The 18,200-nt window shown below is 35.9% G+C and overlaps 1 protein-coding gene across 1 annotated transcript in view; it reads left to right on the top strand.

Moving 5' to 3' along the window:
* Zc3h6 (zinc finger CCCH-type containing 6) overlaps positions 1-14,863 on the top strand; it is a 56,596-nt gene extending 41,733 nt beyond the window's left edge. The window contains exons 8-12 of the mRNA XM_090336370.1: positions 3,506-3,613; positions 4,317-4,570; positions 7,059-7,570; positions 8,385-8,618; positions 12,396-14,863. Coding sequence (XP_090192496.1) covers positions 3,506-3,613; positions 4,317-4,570; positions 7,059-7,570; positions 8,385-8,618; positions 12,396-13,861 — 2,574 coding nt within the window. The 3' untranslated portion in view covers positions 13,862-14,863. The remainder of the gene's footprint in view (positions 1-3,505; positions 3,614-4,316; positions 4,571-7,058; positions 7,571-8,384; positions 8,619-12,395) is intronic.
* Positions 14,864-18,200: the final 3,337 nt, after the last annotated feature.

Raw genomic sequence — 18,200 nt, 5'->3', positions numbered from 1 at the left:
TTTGAACTCTGGGCCTGGGTGCTGTCCCTGAGCTCTTCAGCTCAAGGCTACCACACTACCACAGGGCCTGGGTGCTTCCCCTGAGCTCTTCAGCTGAAGATTATCACCTACCCTTGAGCCACAGCCCCACTTCCCATTTTCTAGTAGTTAATCGGAGATGAGTCACACAGTCTTTAGTGCCGGGACTGGCTTTGAACCGAGATCCTTAGATCTCAGCCTCCTGAGTAGCTAGTGTCACAGGTGTGAGCCACCGTGCCCAGCAAATTTTTTTTTTTTTTTTGCCAGTCCTGGGCTTGAGCTCAGGGCCTGAGCACTGTCCTTGGACTTTCTCAAGGCTAGAGCTCTACCACGTAAGCCTCAGCACCACTTCCAGCTTTTTTCTATGTATATGGTACCAAGGAATTGAATCCGGGTCTTCGTGCATGCTAGGCAAACACTCTGCCACTAGGCAAAACTCCTTCCCGGCATTTAAAAAAATTTTTTTAAATGTGTGCTTAACCTGAATACTGAGACCTTAAGCATCATTGAAGTTTGAAAATCATAAATACAGCCTAGAAATTTTAGTGTGGCTTTAAATTAGAAAAAACATAAGCCCAATCTAGTCAGACTTTGTACTTCAAAAGAGCAAACTAACTCACTTTTTAGGGAACTGAACTATCTTTTGGAAAAATCTGTATAATAAAGGAACTTTATTATCTTTCTATGCTAATTTCAAAAATATCCAACTGTTTGCTTACTAATAGAGCTTTCCCCATGGATTTATTATAGACAGAATGTTTTACTTGTGTCTACTTTTTTTCTGGGGATTCCTATATGGTCATAAATTTCTTTGTCCTTATATCTGTGTTGTTTTGCTGTGTTGCCCACTGACTTGGTAGAATATTACATTTTTGATAGAATTTTAAATCTTATCAAGTTAAGAAATAATGTAAAAAAAGAAAGCAATAAAATAGAAAATGAAAAACTCTTGTTATAGAGATTAGTGTTAAAATGAAAACACACAAATGTCCATCAATTCCTTTATAACCAAGAAGTATGAAAAGCTCTTCTTTCTGTAACTCAATATCCAGAAGCAGTAGTAAAAACATTGAAAATATAACTCCACAGATAATTTAAAAATTTCATAGAAAAAGCATCTAAGCTAAATAAAAGATAAGGGAAAAGATTAAAAATGTGTACAATTTATATAACCTGTAAAGAAGTAACACTGTGTGTGTATATGTGTGTTCTTGTCCTGGGGCTTGAACTCAGGGCCTGAATGCTATCCTTGAGCCTGTTTACTCAAGGTTCCTGCTCCACCACTTTAGCCACAGCTCCATTTCCAGCTTTTTGTTGGTTAATTGGAGATAAGAGTCTCACACACTTTCCTGCTTGGGCTGGGTTGGAACCCGTTCTCAGATCTCAGATCTCAAGATTACTGGCATGAGTCACCAGTATCTGGTAAGAAGTAATACTCTTAATGTATGGATTCCCAAAAGTTGAAGAGAAAAAAATGTAGAAGACATACAAATAATTCAAAGAGAAATATAGACATCTCTGGGTCAAATGAACAAATGTTTAAACTAGTTCACAATAAAAAGAATATAACTTAAGCAATGCTAGGAGAACATTTGAGATAGTAAGATGACATGCTGAGATATTCAGTGCCTCTGATGGAAACAGTTGCATCAGTATACTAATAGGAAGTATTAGCTATCAATAGCTAATATTAAAATTAAAAATAGATGACATAAAAATGAAAGATCAATAAAAGAAACTAGAAATATGAACTAGATAAAATTTTTGCATCCTCATCTGAATAACACAATCATTAAAATATTTTCTAAATTTATTGCACTAATTTTGTCAGGTTGATAATTAGGCAAAAACTCTGTTCATAATACATATGGAAGTATTTACTGATGAAATATATTTGGAATATGCCTTAAAATACTTCAGTGTTGGCCGGGAGTTTGGCCTAGTGGTAGAGTGCTTGCCTATCATGCACAAAGACCCGGGTTCAATTCCTTGGTACCACATGCATAGAAAAAAGCTGGAATGGTGCTGAGGCTCAAGTGGTAGAGCTCTAACCTTGAGAGAAAGTCCAAGGACTGTGCTCAGGCCCTGAGCTAAAGCCCAGGACTGGCAAAAAAAAAATACTTCAGTGTTAGAAATGAGTCATAACAGGAATATTGGATTAATGTAGGTTTGCCAGAAGTGAAAATTATTGAATCTGCAATAAGAAATGAATCTACAATGGTCTGTATTAGGGAGTACATTTTAATTCTACTTTCATATAAATTCATTAACTCTGAAACTTTAAAAACATTGAGTCATTTTATTCTTTTTTTTGGAAAATATTTTTATTGTAATTAATAGAAGGGTTACATTACATTCGCCAGATAGAAGGTGCATTTTTTCACAAACTTTGATATCCCTTTTCATGTTTTTGTCCCCATTTCCCTTCCCTGGCCACCCCCTCCCTAAGAACGTTTATTCTTTAGACAAACCTTTTGTGACTTTTTTCTGTACTCTTATGACATATGTGCAAATGCATTCAATTTTAGCATAATTTTTCATAAAAATGAGAGCTGTAACTGTGAGGATTGTATTTTTCTTAACATTTGCATTTTTAATTCATATGGACTCCGGTGTATGGCAGGCAGTAAACAGCTTGTTCTTTTCCAGGCAGTAGGTTCATTGCAATCATCCATACTGTATAACTTTCACTATTGGGATGTTCACCTTTTACATTACATGTGCCCCTTTATTTTCTTTATAGATGAACATTCTTGCTACAACATTTATTTTTCTGAGATGAGCAAGGGTGGCTCACACCTATAATCTTAGCTACTGCATCACAGTTCAAAGACAGGCTGCGTCGGAGATCTATGAGGTGTTTACTGCCAGTAAACTAACAAAAAGCCTAGTGATAATGTATTTGCCTAGTGTTCATGAAGCCCTGGGTTTGATTCCTTGGTACCACATACACAGAAAAAAACAGAAGTGGAGCTGTAATTCAAGTGGTAGAGTACAGCCTTGAGCAAAAGAAACAATGCCCAGGTCTTGAGTTCAAGCCCCAGAACTGATATACACACAAATAAATTTATTTGTTCTTTATATTTTGTTTTATTGTATAAAGTAAGGTAAGGTATATATTTATGTTTTGTTTTATTGTAAAAGGTAATGTGATTTACACAATTGAAATGTACTATGTGCTATACAGTTATGACTTTTTAAAATAGTTTTTCCAATTTTAAGAGTAAGAGAGCTTAAACAATTTTGAAGGTTTTTGAATAATTGAAATTTTAGCCTAAAATATGAATAATCTAGTGTTTTATAGGAATTTTGATACAGCATGTAACAGTGTAGTCCTAAAAGGTACAATACAGAATTGTTGACTCTGGGAACATATTGTACAGCAGAATTCTAGAATTTAAACATCTGGGTGAGAGTTATTGTTTTTGGTTTTAAGAAAACCAAACCTTTGTTTTCTTGGTCTGTTCCTTAATAATTTTGTTTACATGAATTTCCCTGCAAATTCTATCACAGTGGAGCAAAATGTTACCAAGGAGACAACTGTAAATTTTCCCATGATGAGCTGACTAAAGAAACAAGGAAGCTTTTGGACAAAGTAAGTAGTTTTTTTTTTTTCTTCCAGTCCTGGGCCTTGAACTCAGGGCCTGAGCACTGTCCTTGGACTTTCTCAAGACTAGAGCTCTATCACTTGAGCCACAGCACCACTTCCAGTTTTATTCTGTGTATATGGTACCGAAGAATCAAACCTGGGTCTGTGTGCGTGCTAGGCAAGCAGTCTATCACTAGGCCAAACTCCCGGCCCTGTGAATTCTGTCTTATTTATTTGACTCATACTTATATTGGAAATGCAGAACCATTAGATTAGGAATTAGGAATATTTTGCTCTTATACCTGTTCTGCCATTGAAAGTATCAATTTACTTGAACTTTATCCCTTGCCTCTTTGAACCTCATTCTCTTTATTTAAAGTGAAGAATTAACCATCTCTGATCCACTTCAACTTGAATATTATATTTTTTTTCTTTTTTAATTGCCAGGATAATGTATAGAGGGGTTACAGTTACAGTCGTTAGGTAGTAGATATATTACTTTTCACACATTGATATACTTTCTCATGTTTTTGTCCCTATTTCCCTTCCTACACCCCCTTTGAATCATCTTGTTTTTCTCCTTCCCTTCCCTATTTCAAATAAACAAATAATACTGTATTTTTCTATTAGGAAAACTACTAAAGTTTTACCAGTTCTAAACGTGGGGAAAGGAATTTCTTTTGTTAGTAATTTCTATACTTTTATTTAGGTGTTGAATACTGATGAAGAACTTATGAATGAAGATGAAAGAGAATTAGAAGAACTTAGAAAGCGTGGTATAACTCCTCTTCCCAAACCACCTCCTGGAGTTGGGCTTTTGCCAACGCCACCTGAGCATTTTCCCTTTTCTGATCCTGAAGATGATTTTCAGACAGATCTCTCTGATGATTTCAAGAAAATTCCATCTCTCTTTGAAATAGTTGTAAAACCTACTGTGGATTTAGCACATAAAATTGGGAAAAAGTAAGTTAAAACCTGCAAAAACTGCAGCAAAACATTTACCAAAAATTTATATTAAGATACTAAGTTGTATTTCAAGTTAATCAATTAAACTTAGACAGAGGTGTGTGTTGGTGGCTTGTACCTGTAATCTTAGCTAGTCAGGAAGCTGAGATCTGAGGATTGCAGTTCAAAGCCAGTTTTGGCAGGAAGGTCCATGAAACCCTTATCTCCAAGTAATCACCAAAAAGTTGGAAGTGGTGGGGTGGCTCAGGTTATGGAGCATGAGCCTTGAGCAAAAAAACTGGAACAGTCTGTGAATTCAGTACACACACACACCACACACCAAGAAACCTTAGGCATATCTAGAAGTTATCTGGCATGCACTCAGATTTCTGCTTCCCCTTTTCTTTTTTTGTCTTCACCCTCTGTTGCCTGCCCTCAGTATTTTTATCTCAAAACTCCTTACACAGCTCCAGAACGTTTTTTCAAGATAACAATCTCAAAGGATGCTTTCTGGTGCATGGATTTGCTATTCCTCCCACCTGGTTATGAATCTGGAAGTTTGTTGAGATACTAATGCCTTCAAAGTGGTTTATATATTTCTATTATATTTGGTTCTTTTTGAACAGGGCTTCCTAAGGCTAAATGAGAAAGATTACTGAGTAAGCTATATCCAGAGTTTATGTCTAGTAATCCCACTCCAGCCCAGCTGCCCATCTGCTTCTATTGTTTTATTATTATTATTATTATTATTATTATTATTATTATTATTTGCCTGGGGTTTCAACCCAGGGCTTAGTTGCTGCTGTCCCTGAACTATTTGCTCAAGGCCAACACTCTGCAACTTGAGTTTCATCTCCATTTCCAAAAGCTTTTTGTCTTAGAGATAAGATTCTCAGGAACTTGCCTGCCTGGAGCAGCTTTGAACTGAGATCCTCAGATCTCAGCCTCCTGAGTAGTAAGAATTACTGCTGTAAGCCACCAGCTTTGTTGATTAGTCCCAGGAGCAATGAGGTCTTGACAGATGAGGAACAAGAAATCTATAGTAAATGTTACAATGTGAACCATTAAGAATTTTTCTATTAAAGTTAAGAAATATAGATGTGGCTGGTAGCGTATCCTAGTGGTAGAGTGCTCGCCTCGTGTGCATGAAGCCCTGGGTTCACTTCCTTTGTTCCATATATACAGAAAAAGCCTGAAGTGGTGCTATGGCTCAAGTGGCAGAGTGCAAAAGTATTCAAGGACAGTGTCAACAACAAAAGTTAATGTCATTATATTAAACCTAGATAGTGAAATAGAAAAAGTCATAGGAAGAAGAGCTGTGACTCAAAGTGATAGAGCCCTAGCCCTGAGCAAAATTAGCTCAGGGACAGCACCCAGGATCTGAGTTTAAGCCTCATGACAACAAAAAGTTATAAAGAAAATGGACTATACAACTTGTGGGTGGGGATGGGAGGTAAAAGCTGGGAGAATGTGGGAGAAGGGTGACATTGTTGAAAAAGAACTGTACTCTTTACCTGACGTATGTAATTGTAACCCCTCTCAAATCAACTTTATAATAACAATTTTTAAAGAATTTATTAACGTTGATTTTTACATCATATTTTAAATGACAAGTTTAACATACAAGTGTTCAAGGAGGGAATCTCTATTTACAATCACTGGGACTTAGTATTTAGAACTTAATCACAATTAGGCTAAGGGTCTGTATGTCATAGAAACATATTAATTTATGAAATAAAAAACATTATGTCTATAGAGTCATAGGTTTTTATGTCTATATAGTTAAGCCCAAGACTACCCTCCCTCACTGCTTCCCCCCCCCCCAAAAAAAAAACCTCTGGGAAAACAACCAATCAAGCTTTCTTCGCATGGTGGGTTAGAGGTTAAGTTTATTATTTATCTTTTAAAATTAAATTTTTATTATCTTTAAGTAGTTATACAAAGGAGTTACCATCTAACAAATCAATTCATGAATGCATGCATCTTTCATCATTTTGTTTTTATCATTGTGGTCTTCTGAATTTTCTAAATAAAAAGAGTAAAGAGTAAATTTTAGTACTCCTGGTCAATGAGTTTTCACAGCAATGGGAACCAAGCACCTATGGCTCAATCTGTAATCCTAGCAACTCAGGGTGCTGCAATCTGAGGATCATTGTTCAAAGTCAGCCTAGGCAGGAAAGTCTGAGCGATTCTTATCTCTAATTAACCAGTGAAAAACTGGAAGTAGAGCTGTGGCTCAAGTGGTAGGGTGCTATCCTTGAGCAAAGAAAATGCTGAGAGACAGCTCACAAGCCCTAAGTTCAAGTCTCAGGATACACACATACACCAGAGGCAAGGAAGAAAACTAAATCTAAAATGAAGCCAAGAGGATATGGAAAAATTTGTTTCTTAAACATTTATTGTTGTATTCAGCTATAAAAAAATTTATTTACCCTATCTGTTTAGAAGTGCAACATTTTTGGTTTTCTGTTTTCTTTAAAGTAAGAAGTACTCTTTCTGTCTATAGGCCACCAGCATTTTATAACAGTGCCTCACCACCAGGACCACAATTTCAAGGAAGCAGTCCACATAGCCAGCATATCTATAGTTCTGGGGCCAGTCCAGGTTCTGGACCCAATATGTCTCAAGAATGCGGTAGTCCTGTGATGCATCCAGGCTCTCCTCAACATCTTCCATGTATAGAAGCTCCTGGTATACCAATGCCACAGAGCCCACCATTGCCACCTGGTCCTCCTGAAATTGTAAGCCCCCACAGTCAAGCTGGAGGACTTCTTCATGCAGATGCTCCTTTGACATCACAGAACATAGGTGGAACTTACCACTCTCCAGGCTTTCCAGGACATGTAATCAAAGCATCCAGAGAGAATCCCTGCTCTCCAGGTTCTTCATACCAGCAAATCCCTGGGGAAATGCAACTCAGCACCGATTATGACTCCCTACAGAACTCGGCTGAATTTTATGATAATTACTACTTACAACATGATATACATAATTTTCAGCCACTCAATAACTCTGGTGGTAAGTTTACCTTGTGAAATAATTTATTTCTAATTTTAAATTACTTTAGTGCTGTTTTTTTATTAAAAGCATGATGAGTATGTCTGTTTTGTTTTTTTTCTTTTTTCTGTGTTAGTCCTGGTGATTGAACTCAGAACTTGGCCTTAGCCCCTGAGCTTTTTTGCTTAAGGCTTGCCCTGAACCACTTGAGCCATAGCTCTACTTCTCTCTTTTTGGTGGTTAATTGGAGTCTCATGAATTTTCCTCCCTAGGCTGGCTTCAAACTGCAATCCTCAGATCTTAGTCCTGAGTAGCTAGACAACTGGTGCCTGGAGGAATGTTTGTCTTAAAGCTAAATTAGGCCAATTAGACCTTGTAACCTACAAATGAATAATAAAACATGATTGTTGTAAGTAGTGTCATTTGACCATTAGAATCAGTTTTTCCTACAATTAATATATATCATGAAATCTTCTATGTATTTGCATATGTCTATGAATAAAACAAATTTCTACCTTTGTGACATGTAACAATTATGGTAGAACATAGAAGACAAGCACAATAAAAAGTGTATGCAAATAAAGAAGTATGATACAAAAAAGCTAAGTAAAAGTTACAAAAGTGAAATCTTGAAGTACTTTTTTTAATTTTGTCATAACAATAGAAATAGAACTTCAGGTAATGTTTGAGATAATTGAAATTTAGATCATTTTAAACAAAGTTACATAACATAACAACTTGAGAATTCAGTGGTAATTACTAGTCTCAATTTCTTATATCTTTGATGGAGTTTGTGCTCACTTAGTGTCTGTCTCTTTTTCTATTATGTGTATAGATGGGATGTGGCATGAAGAATTTGCCCAGGAGCAGCTACCCATTGGTCAGGATTCACCTACCCTTGAGAATGAGCCTGACACTAGCAGCAACATGACAGCCCATGGCCCTCTGCCTGTTCCAGGGCTCCTCCCTGCAGTACAGAGAGCTCTATTTGCTCGGCTTACTCAAAGGTACCAAGAAGATGAAGAACCAGCTAGCACCCATTCTCAAAGAACACAAAGCAAGGAAGAAGGTGAGTCAGATGTTTAATAGCATCCTACCTATTCAGTAAACTAAAATGTGAAAATGAGTTCCTCTATTCTATTTCTGCTCTACCTGTTAGCCTCCTTTCAAGATTGCTTGTGGTTTCAGTAATAAGTAACTGCAAAATGTTCTTTTCACTCAGTGACTAGATCAAAAGCTGGAATTTAAGACCAACATGAACATATTTATAAGCAATTAAGCCTTTCCTTCTTTTTCTTTTAGAAGTACTGAGGTTTGAACTTAGGGCCTCATGTTTGCTAGACAGGTGCTCTACCATTTAAAACTGTTCCGAACCCTTTTTGCTTCTAGTGATTTTAGGGATTCTGGCTTATGCCAGGAACTCTCCATGTAAATGGGTTGGCAAGTACATATCACAGTGCCCAGGTTGTTTTTTGAATTGGGCAAAGGGAGGTCTCTCAGACTTTCTGTTTTGGCTGGACTCAGATTGATCATCCTGATCTTCATTTCCCAAGAGTTTAGAATTATAGGCATGAGCCACTGTGCCTGGTTGAGCTTTTTCTCTTTTTAGGAAGAAATGAAATGAAGCAGAAAAAGGATTTTCCAGTTCTGTCCCTACTCTAGAATTACTTAGTTTCTAGAGAGAATTTAATGCACATAGTGTATATATTTCTGCTATAGTATAAAGAAATACTGTTCTTTTAAGGGGAGTAGCCTAAGGTTTTGAATTCAGAGCCTTGTCCTTACTAGTCAGGTACTCTCCACTTGAGCCTGATGCCCCAGCCATTTTGTGCTTTAGTTATTTTTTTGAACAGGTTATGAGTTGGTCTTAGACTATGCTTCCACTTTATCTGCCTCAGTAATTGTGATTATAGGTGCGCACCAGCTTTCCTGGCTTATTGGTTGAAGTGAGGTCTTAGTTTTTGCCTAAGCTGGCTTTCAATAATGATCCTTCTAACCTCTGTCTCCTGAGTAGCCAGGATTTACCACCATGTATTTCACATTCAGCCCAAGAAATATAGTTCTTAGTATGAAAAAATTATGTAGAAGAATTTAAGTTTACATCTATTTATTTTTTATTTATTTTTGTCATGGGGCTTGAACTCAGCCTGAGTGCTATCCCTGAGGTTTTGTGTTCAAGGCTAGAGCTCTGTTGTTTTGAGCACAGCGCCACTTCTGGTTATCTGGTGATTAACTGGAAGTAAGAGGCTTGCTTTGAACCAGATCCTCAGATCTCAGCCTCCTAAGTAGCTAGGAATACAGGCATGAACCACCAGTACATGGCTTCTTAAGTTTTTTTATATTGATAAGTGTGCAGCTATTAGTTAGCTAAGGATGAGAAAAGTTTTAAACAGCTACTTCATTGTGTGAATTACAAATTGATTGTTAACATGAATAATTGCATAAAACTAGATAACAAACTAATAGGAGAATTATATTTTACATTTTCAAAGAACATATCAACTTTTCTTTTACCAACATCTCAGGAAATTTAGGGATTGCTAATAAGTGAATTTTCTGTAAACGGACTTGTTTAAGTACTGAAAGGTAATTTGAAAAATAACCATTTTAATGATGATATTTCTATAAATTCTTATAGACTTTTAGGTTTTCATAAACATGAAAATATAAATTTTTAGATAATGGAAAAGTATATACTATAACATATAATTGGTAAAAGTATTTTTTTGTTTGTTTTGTCTGTCATGGGGCTTGAACTCTGGGCTTTGTACCTGAGCTCTTCAGCTCAAGGCTAGCAATCTAACACTTGAGCCATGGTGCGTGCCTCTTCCTGTTTTTCTGTTGGTTAATTGGAGATAAGAGTCTCAGGGATTTTAGTACTGAGCTGGCTTTGAACCACGATCCTCAGATCTCAGCCTCCTGAGCAGTTAGGATTACAGGCATGAGCCACTGGCACCCAGTTTATAATTGGTGATATTCTTTCTGGGATGTTTGTTATATATTCAGTAATCTGAATAGTGAGGTTTATTTGTATGTGTGTTTGTTTCTTTTGTTTTTTCATATCTTCTCTTTTTCGGTACTAGGGATAGAACCCAAGATGTTGCACTTGCTAGGAAAGTGCTTTACTGCTGAGCAACATCCCAGCCTTGTGTTCATCTTTATAAATCCTAATGGTCTTAGGAATTTTTACCCTTCTTTTGATAAAAATCTGTTGACTACACTTCTTAGCTAATATCTGTTTTCTAATTGGGATATCTTTTACTTTTTGAAATTTTTATTTATATTTCCCTACAAAAGGATACAAGACTGCTAATAGAACACATTGATATGAGAATGAAATAAGAACAGTGAGAAATGCTGTGAAGAGTTAAATTTCTGTATAGAAATAGTTAAAATAATTGTAACAGATAAAAATAAAGTACAAATTGAGCTCTACACTTCCTTAATATTCAAGAAGAAGAGATCTAATGCCTAAAGGTAGTTTTTTTAGGCACTGATGTCTGAATAAAGCATTATACTTTTATAATCTAGACTGTTTTAAACCACATCCTACATACCTAAATTCCACTGCTTGTTTTATAAGCAATGTTCTATTAAAAAAATAAAAGAATCCTGTGATATGAAGTTTCATACATTGGTGAGCAGTGATATTAGGCAAAAACAAAAATATTTAGGATATTCTACTACTATATTCTAGTATATAAGTATATTATCTATACACATTACCTATATATACTATATTCTGAATGAATATAGAGCGGATACTTTGAAGACAGTTCAAAACCAGATTGTAATATCTTCTACTCTGCCAGAGAGAAGACTTCTGATAGCCATTCTTCCTAAAATTATATATAACATGGGTTAGAGGTATGGTTCAAGTGGTAGAGAATCTTGTCTGTCCACCAAACTTGAAACCCTGAGTTTAAACCCAAGTAATGAGCTGGGAGCGTAGCCTAGTGGTAGAGTGCTTGTCTAGCAGGCACGAAGCCCTGGGTTCGATTCCTTCATTCCGTATATACAGAAAAGGCCAGAAGTGGTGCTGTTGCTCAAATGGCAAAGCACTAGCCTTGTTCAGCCCCTGAGTTCAAGCCCCAGGACTGGAAAAAACAAAAACAAGTACAACAAAAAATGGACATAATTCACTTGGGTAAAATAATGTAAATAAGTGTTCTCATGAAGCTGAAGAATATAAATTTGGAGCTGGGATGTAGCTCAGTGGCAAAGCATTTGCCTAGCAAGTACAATGTCCTGGGCTTGATCCCCAGTACCAAAAAGAAAAAAAAGACAAAAAAGAATATAAATTTTATGTTATTTTTATTGTTTTTAATGTTAGTTCAAACATCTGAAAATCTAGTGAAATGTAAATAAAATCTCCACCCTGTCACTCATTTTTATTGGTCTTGAAAGAGTCTTTCATTAATGATTTGTTTTCTTTTCAATCCCTTGCTGTCTTGATAAATTCAGAGTTATGCAGGTCAAAGCTTTCTTGAATTGAAGAGATCCATAAGTATTTTAGAATGCCTTTCCAAAAGTATTTTCCCTTTCCCCCAGCACTTTCATACATACCATGGACACTTCTGAGTTCCCTTTGTCCAAATGGAATGAAAGGTACTGATTTTTCTCTTAACTGGAATGATGCCTACATACTCCAGTAATATACTTCTTCCTTTATAATGTGTAATAACTAAGTATCTCACTATATTTCATCTCATTCAGTATTGAACTCTGCCATTTTTACAATGGATTTTCTTGAAGTTATACTACAATTATCTCAGAAATAATATATGTTAAGACCAAATATGAATGCTTCATTCTTTATCATAAGGACTTTCTTTTCTACATTTAGATGATACAGTTAACTGGTATTCCAGTAGTGAAGAGGAAGAAGGAAGCAGTGTCAAATCAATATTGAAAACATTACAGAAACAAACAGGAGTGTTAAGGAATCAACAGCAACCATCTACCGAACATAGTACTCCTACTGATCCAAGACTTGCTAAAGAGAAAAGGAAAGGAAATCAGGTGGTTGACCCTAGACTTAGGACTATCCCAAGGCAAGACATCAGAAAACCTTCTGAATCTGTCCCGATGGATCTTAGACTTTCATGGGATCCCAGAAAATTAAGAGGAAATGGAAGTAGTCATGGTGGCTCTGTAGTCAAGGGAACAAAATTTGATTTACATCATTCAAGTGTTAGTGCTAATACCAAACACAAAAGAGGAGATGATGATGATGAAGAAACAGAAAGAGAACTGAGAGAAAAAGCTTTCTTAATACCTTTGGATTCTCCGCCTGGTGTAATACTCCATGATCCAAGGTCACAATTGAGACAGTTCAGTCACATTAAAATGGACATTATCCTAACCAAACCCAATTTTGCAAAACACATTGTGTGGGCACCAGAAGATTTACTTCCAGTACCTTTACCTAAACCTGATCCTGTCTCTTCAATCAATTTACCTCTGCCTCCTCTTATAGCTGACCAGAGGCTTAATAGGTTATGGAACACAAAAGATGATCTTCATCAAAACACAGTGCCCACTGATCCAAAATTAGCAGCCAAAGCCAAAATTAATCCAACAAACAGAGATGGTTACCTCGAACAATTTGGAGAGTTACATAGTTCAGGAAGTAAATTAGGAGATCCTAGGCTACAAAAGAATTTTGATCCTAGGCTTCACAGAGTGTCCAGTACAGAGTCTCATCAAGTGGCTATGAAGGAATCACATACATCAAAAAGTACACTTCATTTAGCTAGATCAAACCCTGGTTCCTCACAGCCATTGGGGGCAGGTCCTACCAGTGCTAGTCCTAACTCTCTGCCTCCATATGCCCCTAAACTCTCATCCTCAGCTGGCCTTCCACTGGGAACTCCGAGTTCAGTTCTTGGTGGTATTAGTTTGTATGACCCTAGAGAAAAAGGTTCCTCATCACCATCAGAGCTAGCAACAGTTTCTGTAGGAGAAAATTTAGAGAACCAGAAAAGTGATGGTGACAAAAATGAGCCTTCTGGAGAAGCAATCCTACCACAGAAAAACACTCCAGACGTGGAAGTCACTGTTGATGGGCCAGCAGACACACAGGCAGATAGTGTCAAGAGTTCTAACAAGGGTCAGGTCTCAGCAGTGCACAGTCTTCCTATTCAGACCTTGGCAAGCTTAATCAGACCCCCATATGGTGATCCAAAGCAGGCAAAGCAGCCTGGACAGGTGAGCCCAGTACCAGAGGATGACCCCAGTCGAGAGACGGATGACAAATCTCTAAAAGAGGTTTTTAAAACTTTTGACCCCACTGCTTCACCATTTTGTTAGTGCTCATGTAACTAGGCAGTTCTTTTCACTCTTGTGATTTTTTTGCAGTCCTCTGCTGTTTTGTAACTGGTTTACCTCTATAGTTTATTTATTTTTAAATTATACACACTTTTCAGCTGCTAGTAACAGAACCACATGAAATTATATCCTCTAAAGCCTGTGGTATTTTATATAATATTTTTATAACTTTAAGAGACTGTAGTAATTGACATAGAATTGCATATCATGTTAGTAAAGTACTTTTATTGTAAATAAACCACCAGAACTCCAACACTCTGCCTGAACTTATGCCAGTTGTCTTTCATAATCATTGTTTAGATAAATGATTACCACTTTTATATGGTTGTTTAGTTTTAAGCAATATGATATATATTACTTTTGAGAAACAGTATTTTGACTAGGATCCTCTATTTGTCAGCATAGAACTGATTAGTATGTAATGCCAGCTGCTAACTAAAATGTAAAATGAAGTAAAAAACAATTTAAAATCTTACTTAGCATAGCAGTTTATGATTAAGGGCATCACTTTTGTTTTGTTTAGTATTGGCAATATTATTGTGTATATGAAGCATTTGAATGTCATCTTTTTTAAAGTATTGTATACTGTATCATAGATGTTAGAGATATATAAATAGAATGTTTTGCTAAAGTGAAATATTCTCAAATTCTCTAACATAACTTTTTAAATTTAATTTTTCCTATCAAATAACAATGAGTTATGGCTGTATTACATTGTGATGTTCATGTATTTGAATGTTTTTGTCTTTAGTAGCATAATTTATATTATTTTTCAAATAATGTAGCTACAGTAATTGTGTTTATCATGTTATTGGCTGTTTTTAACAAAAATTTCAAAAGAACCAGTGAGTCTGTAGTGATTATTACATTGATAATGTGTCTTAAATGGCCTGTATTCTTTACTTAAACAGCAAGAAAACATCAAGATGGCAGGTGTAGTCAACTGTATGCGGCTACCAATAAAGAATCTCAGATTTCACCTGACTGGTGTTCTATAACAGAGGGAATTATTTGGTGTCTTAATATTTAATGTCCTCATAGCTTAGAAATCTAAATGAATTAGAAATTGTATTTTATTAAACAATAATTTGTACTCATTATTATATATTTAGAATACAAAATAATATAGAATTTTATACATATATAATTTACAGCAGAGGGCTAAGAGTGTGGCCTAATGGTAGAGAGTTTTCCTAGGAAGCACAAAACCCTGGGTTCTATTCCTGGGTACCACATACACAGAAAAAGCCAGAAGTGGTGCTGTGGCTCAAGTGGTAGAACATTAGCCTTGAGAAAGCTCAAGGACAGTGGCCGCGCCCTAAGTTCAAGCTCCAGGACTGACAAAAAAAGAAAAAGGAAAGAAAAGAATTTATAACAGGAAGTATTACACTGATACACATATGTTAAGCCGTCAGGTATATGACAGTATTTGCTGGTAACAACTCCAGTAAATAATCTGAAAAGGAGAATTTCTTTATAAAACATAAAGTAGATAGTAAAATTAGTCCTTGGATAAAAATACATAGCAAAATAGTTTTGCATCTATTTGTTGCCTAAAATAATTCTGTGAGACATTTTCAGGTAAAGAGATACTGTTTAGAGCTGCCATAGAAAATATTTTTTGATTTAGAATCTAAATTAACTTTATTCTTACTGGAAAATCAGAAAAACAGATAAAAATGGTAGAAAATATATTACAAATATATTATAATTTTCCTTTATCAGAATAAAAATCAGTAAAATTGTTAAACTTTAGTAAATTGAAATTTCAGCAAATCTCAAGTTCCATTCATGTATTGTTTTTTTGTCAGTTGTGTGGCTTGAACTCTGGGCTTGGGCACTGTCCCTAAGATCTTCAGCTCAAGGCTACCACCCTACCCCTTGAGCCACAGAGCCACTTCCAATTTTCTAATGGTTTCTAATGGAGATAAGAGTCTCTTGGTCTTTAGTATCCAGGCTGACTTTGAATCACAAGCCTCTGATCTCAGCCTCCTGAGTATCTAGGATTCCTGGCGTAAGCCACGCGCCTGGCTCTATTCATGTATTTTATCAATGTATTTTATCATGTATTTTAAGCAGTGTTGCTTACATTTTAAATATCATACTAAAAAGACAATTTGGAATGTTAAAAAATACTCTTGGGGCTAGGAGTTTGGGCTAGTGGTAGAGTGCTTGTCTAGTATGCACAAAGCCCTGAGTTGATTCCTCAGTACCACGTACATAAAAAAGCCAGAAGTGGTGCTGTGGCTCAAGTGGCAGGGCCCTCCCTAGCCTTGAGAAAGCCCAAGGACAGTGCTCAGACCCTGAGTTCAAGCCCCAGGACTGGCACAAAAAAAAAGATTAATTACAAAGCAATGTTTGAAAGTTATTGATGCAAGCCATGCATGGTGGCTCACGCCTATAATCCTAGCTACTCAGGAGGTTGAGATCTGAGGATCAAGGTTCAAAGCCATCCCAGGCACTAAAAATCTGTGAGACTCTTATCTCCAATTAACCACCAGAAAACCGGAAGTGGCACTGTGGTTCAACAGGTACGGCTAAAGAACTGAAGCGCTCAGGGACAATGCCCAGGCCCAGAGTTCAAGTCCCACAACCAACAACAACAACAACAAAAATCTATTGATGCAAATTATGCAATATTCAGTATTTCTTTGTCCTCTATAGTATTATAAAGTCTATTTTATAAGAAAATTTAGTGTTTCAAACTTGATTTATGTGCAAGTGTTTATGTTTAATGATTTATTTACCATGTAGTTTTTAAATTGAGAGAATATCTTGGGATATCTGTCAGATCCTATTGCTATAGATGATTTTAATCTTCTTTATCACTATTTCTTCATAAGAAATTAACAAATGTGTATTCTTCCAATGAAAAAGTTCTTTAAGATGGATTGGTGTTTTAAGAATCCATGGAATTTGATTTACATTTTCACACTGAAAAGTAAGTTATATCTTTATTTTTAGAACCTATATATTTAGAAATAATAGGAATAATGTGTATCCTTAAAGAAACTGAATAGACCCATCAGTTGAAATGTCACTTACCCAACAATTGCATACTGTCTAGACAATTGGATCTATTTCTGTATGGACTCTTCCCTTTTCCTGTCCTAAAGCTCCAAACCTCAGAATCAGGCTGTAGTGAAAGCATCCTTAATTGTGAATTGATTAGGCTTCTGTTTTTCTTAACTTGCCATGGGACTAAATTGTAGTGTTCCTTGCTAATTCTACTTATTTTAAGAGCAGGGGAATAGTTGATTAGTAGAGATATTTTATACACATTGAATTAATTGCTGGAGAGCAGTTCAAGAGCTAGAAATTGAAAAGCTGTTCTTGTCCCGAGTTGATTTCTATTCAGTGTGTTTCAATGTCTAATTTCTTACTGTGAAATAGAAATAATGTGATTATAATTTTCCTATTAGGGGAGGAATTATTTGTAAAGTATTTGTAAATATAAAGTCACTTTGTAACTTTCACAAAATAATCTTTATATATTAAGTTGTACAAACTCCAGAATAACTTGATATGGTTTGTGTAGCTTATCATTTTTATGAACTTTTGATGTTATGCACTAAAGTCTGACAGTAGAATTGTCTAACAAGTAGTTTCAGAGAATATAAACTCATCAAATTAACAATGTCCCTTGAATATTTGGCATATAAGAAAGGCAGGTGTATAGACTTGTAGTATCTTTTCAAGATCTAACTTCTTTGCCTCTTTTAAATAATAGGTTATCTATTATTTAAGGGTTAAATTTTTGCAACAGTCCATGTTGCACGATGTGTTTGTTTAAACCATAGCATGTGTAAGCAGAGCAGCTAAGTCACTGCATTTAAAAGCCATTGGTTCTTAGAAACAACAGGTACATTAACTCTTACCCTTTAATATATATTCCTGCAGGCATGTGCCACCACTGTATTTCTTGGTGATCGCTTGCTTGGTAAAAGAAATCATTTTTCTTTGGCTATAGGCAACTAGAAGTTCTAACAACCTCAATATGAAATCTTAAAATGGCTGTCAGAACCTTTCCATTTACACAGCACAGAATGTGATGGCAGAATGGTTTTCCCTGTGATCATCATCTGTGCTGGATCTTTGAGGACCAGTCTGTAGTCAAGCAGTCCAATAACAGGGACTCAGTAAGCCTTTAGGTTGGTCTTTCTGTAAATATCTATAATAAAGACTAATTATGTGTTCAGATATTATTTGGTGAAGTACTTGATAATATGATCAGAACTAAGTCTGGTGGAATATATATATATACACATTATAAAACCACATTAGTTAAAGTAAGTTTAAGAAATCTAATCTTAGGCAAGAC

This window comes from Megascapheus bottae, chromosome 7 (assembly GCF_031878675.1).
Source record: "Megascapheus bottae isolate mThoBot1 chromosome 7, mThoBot2.hap1, whole genome shotgun sequence".
Taxonomy (NCBI): Eukaryota; Metazoa; Chordata; class Mammalia; order Rodentia; family Geomyidae; genus Megascapheus; species Megascapheus bottae.
The sequence above is the reverse complement of the archived record's forward strand: the minus strand, read 5'-3'. Positions and strand labels throughout refer to the sequence as shown.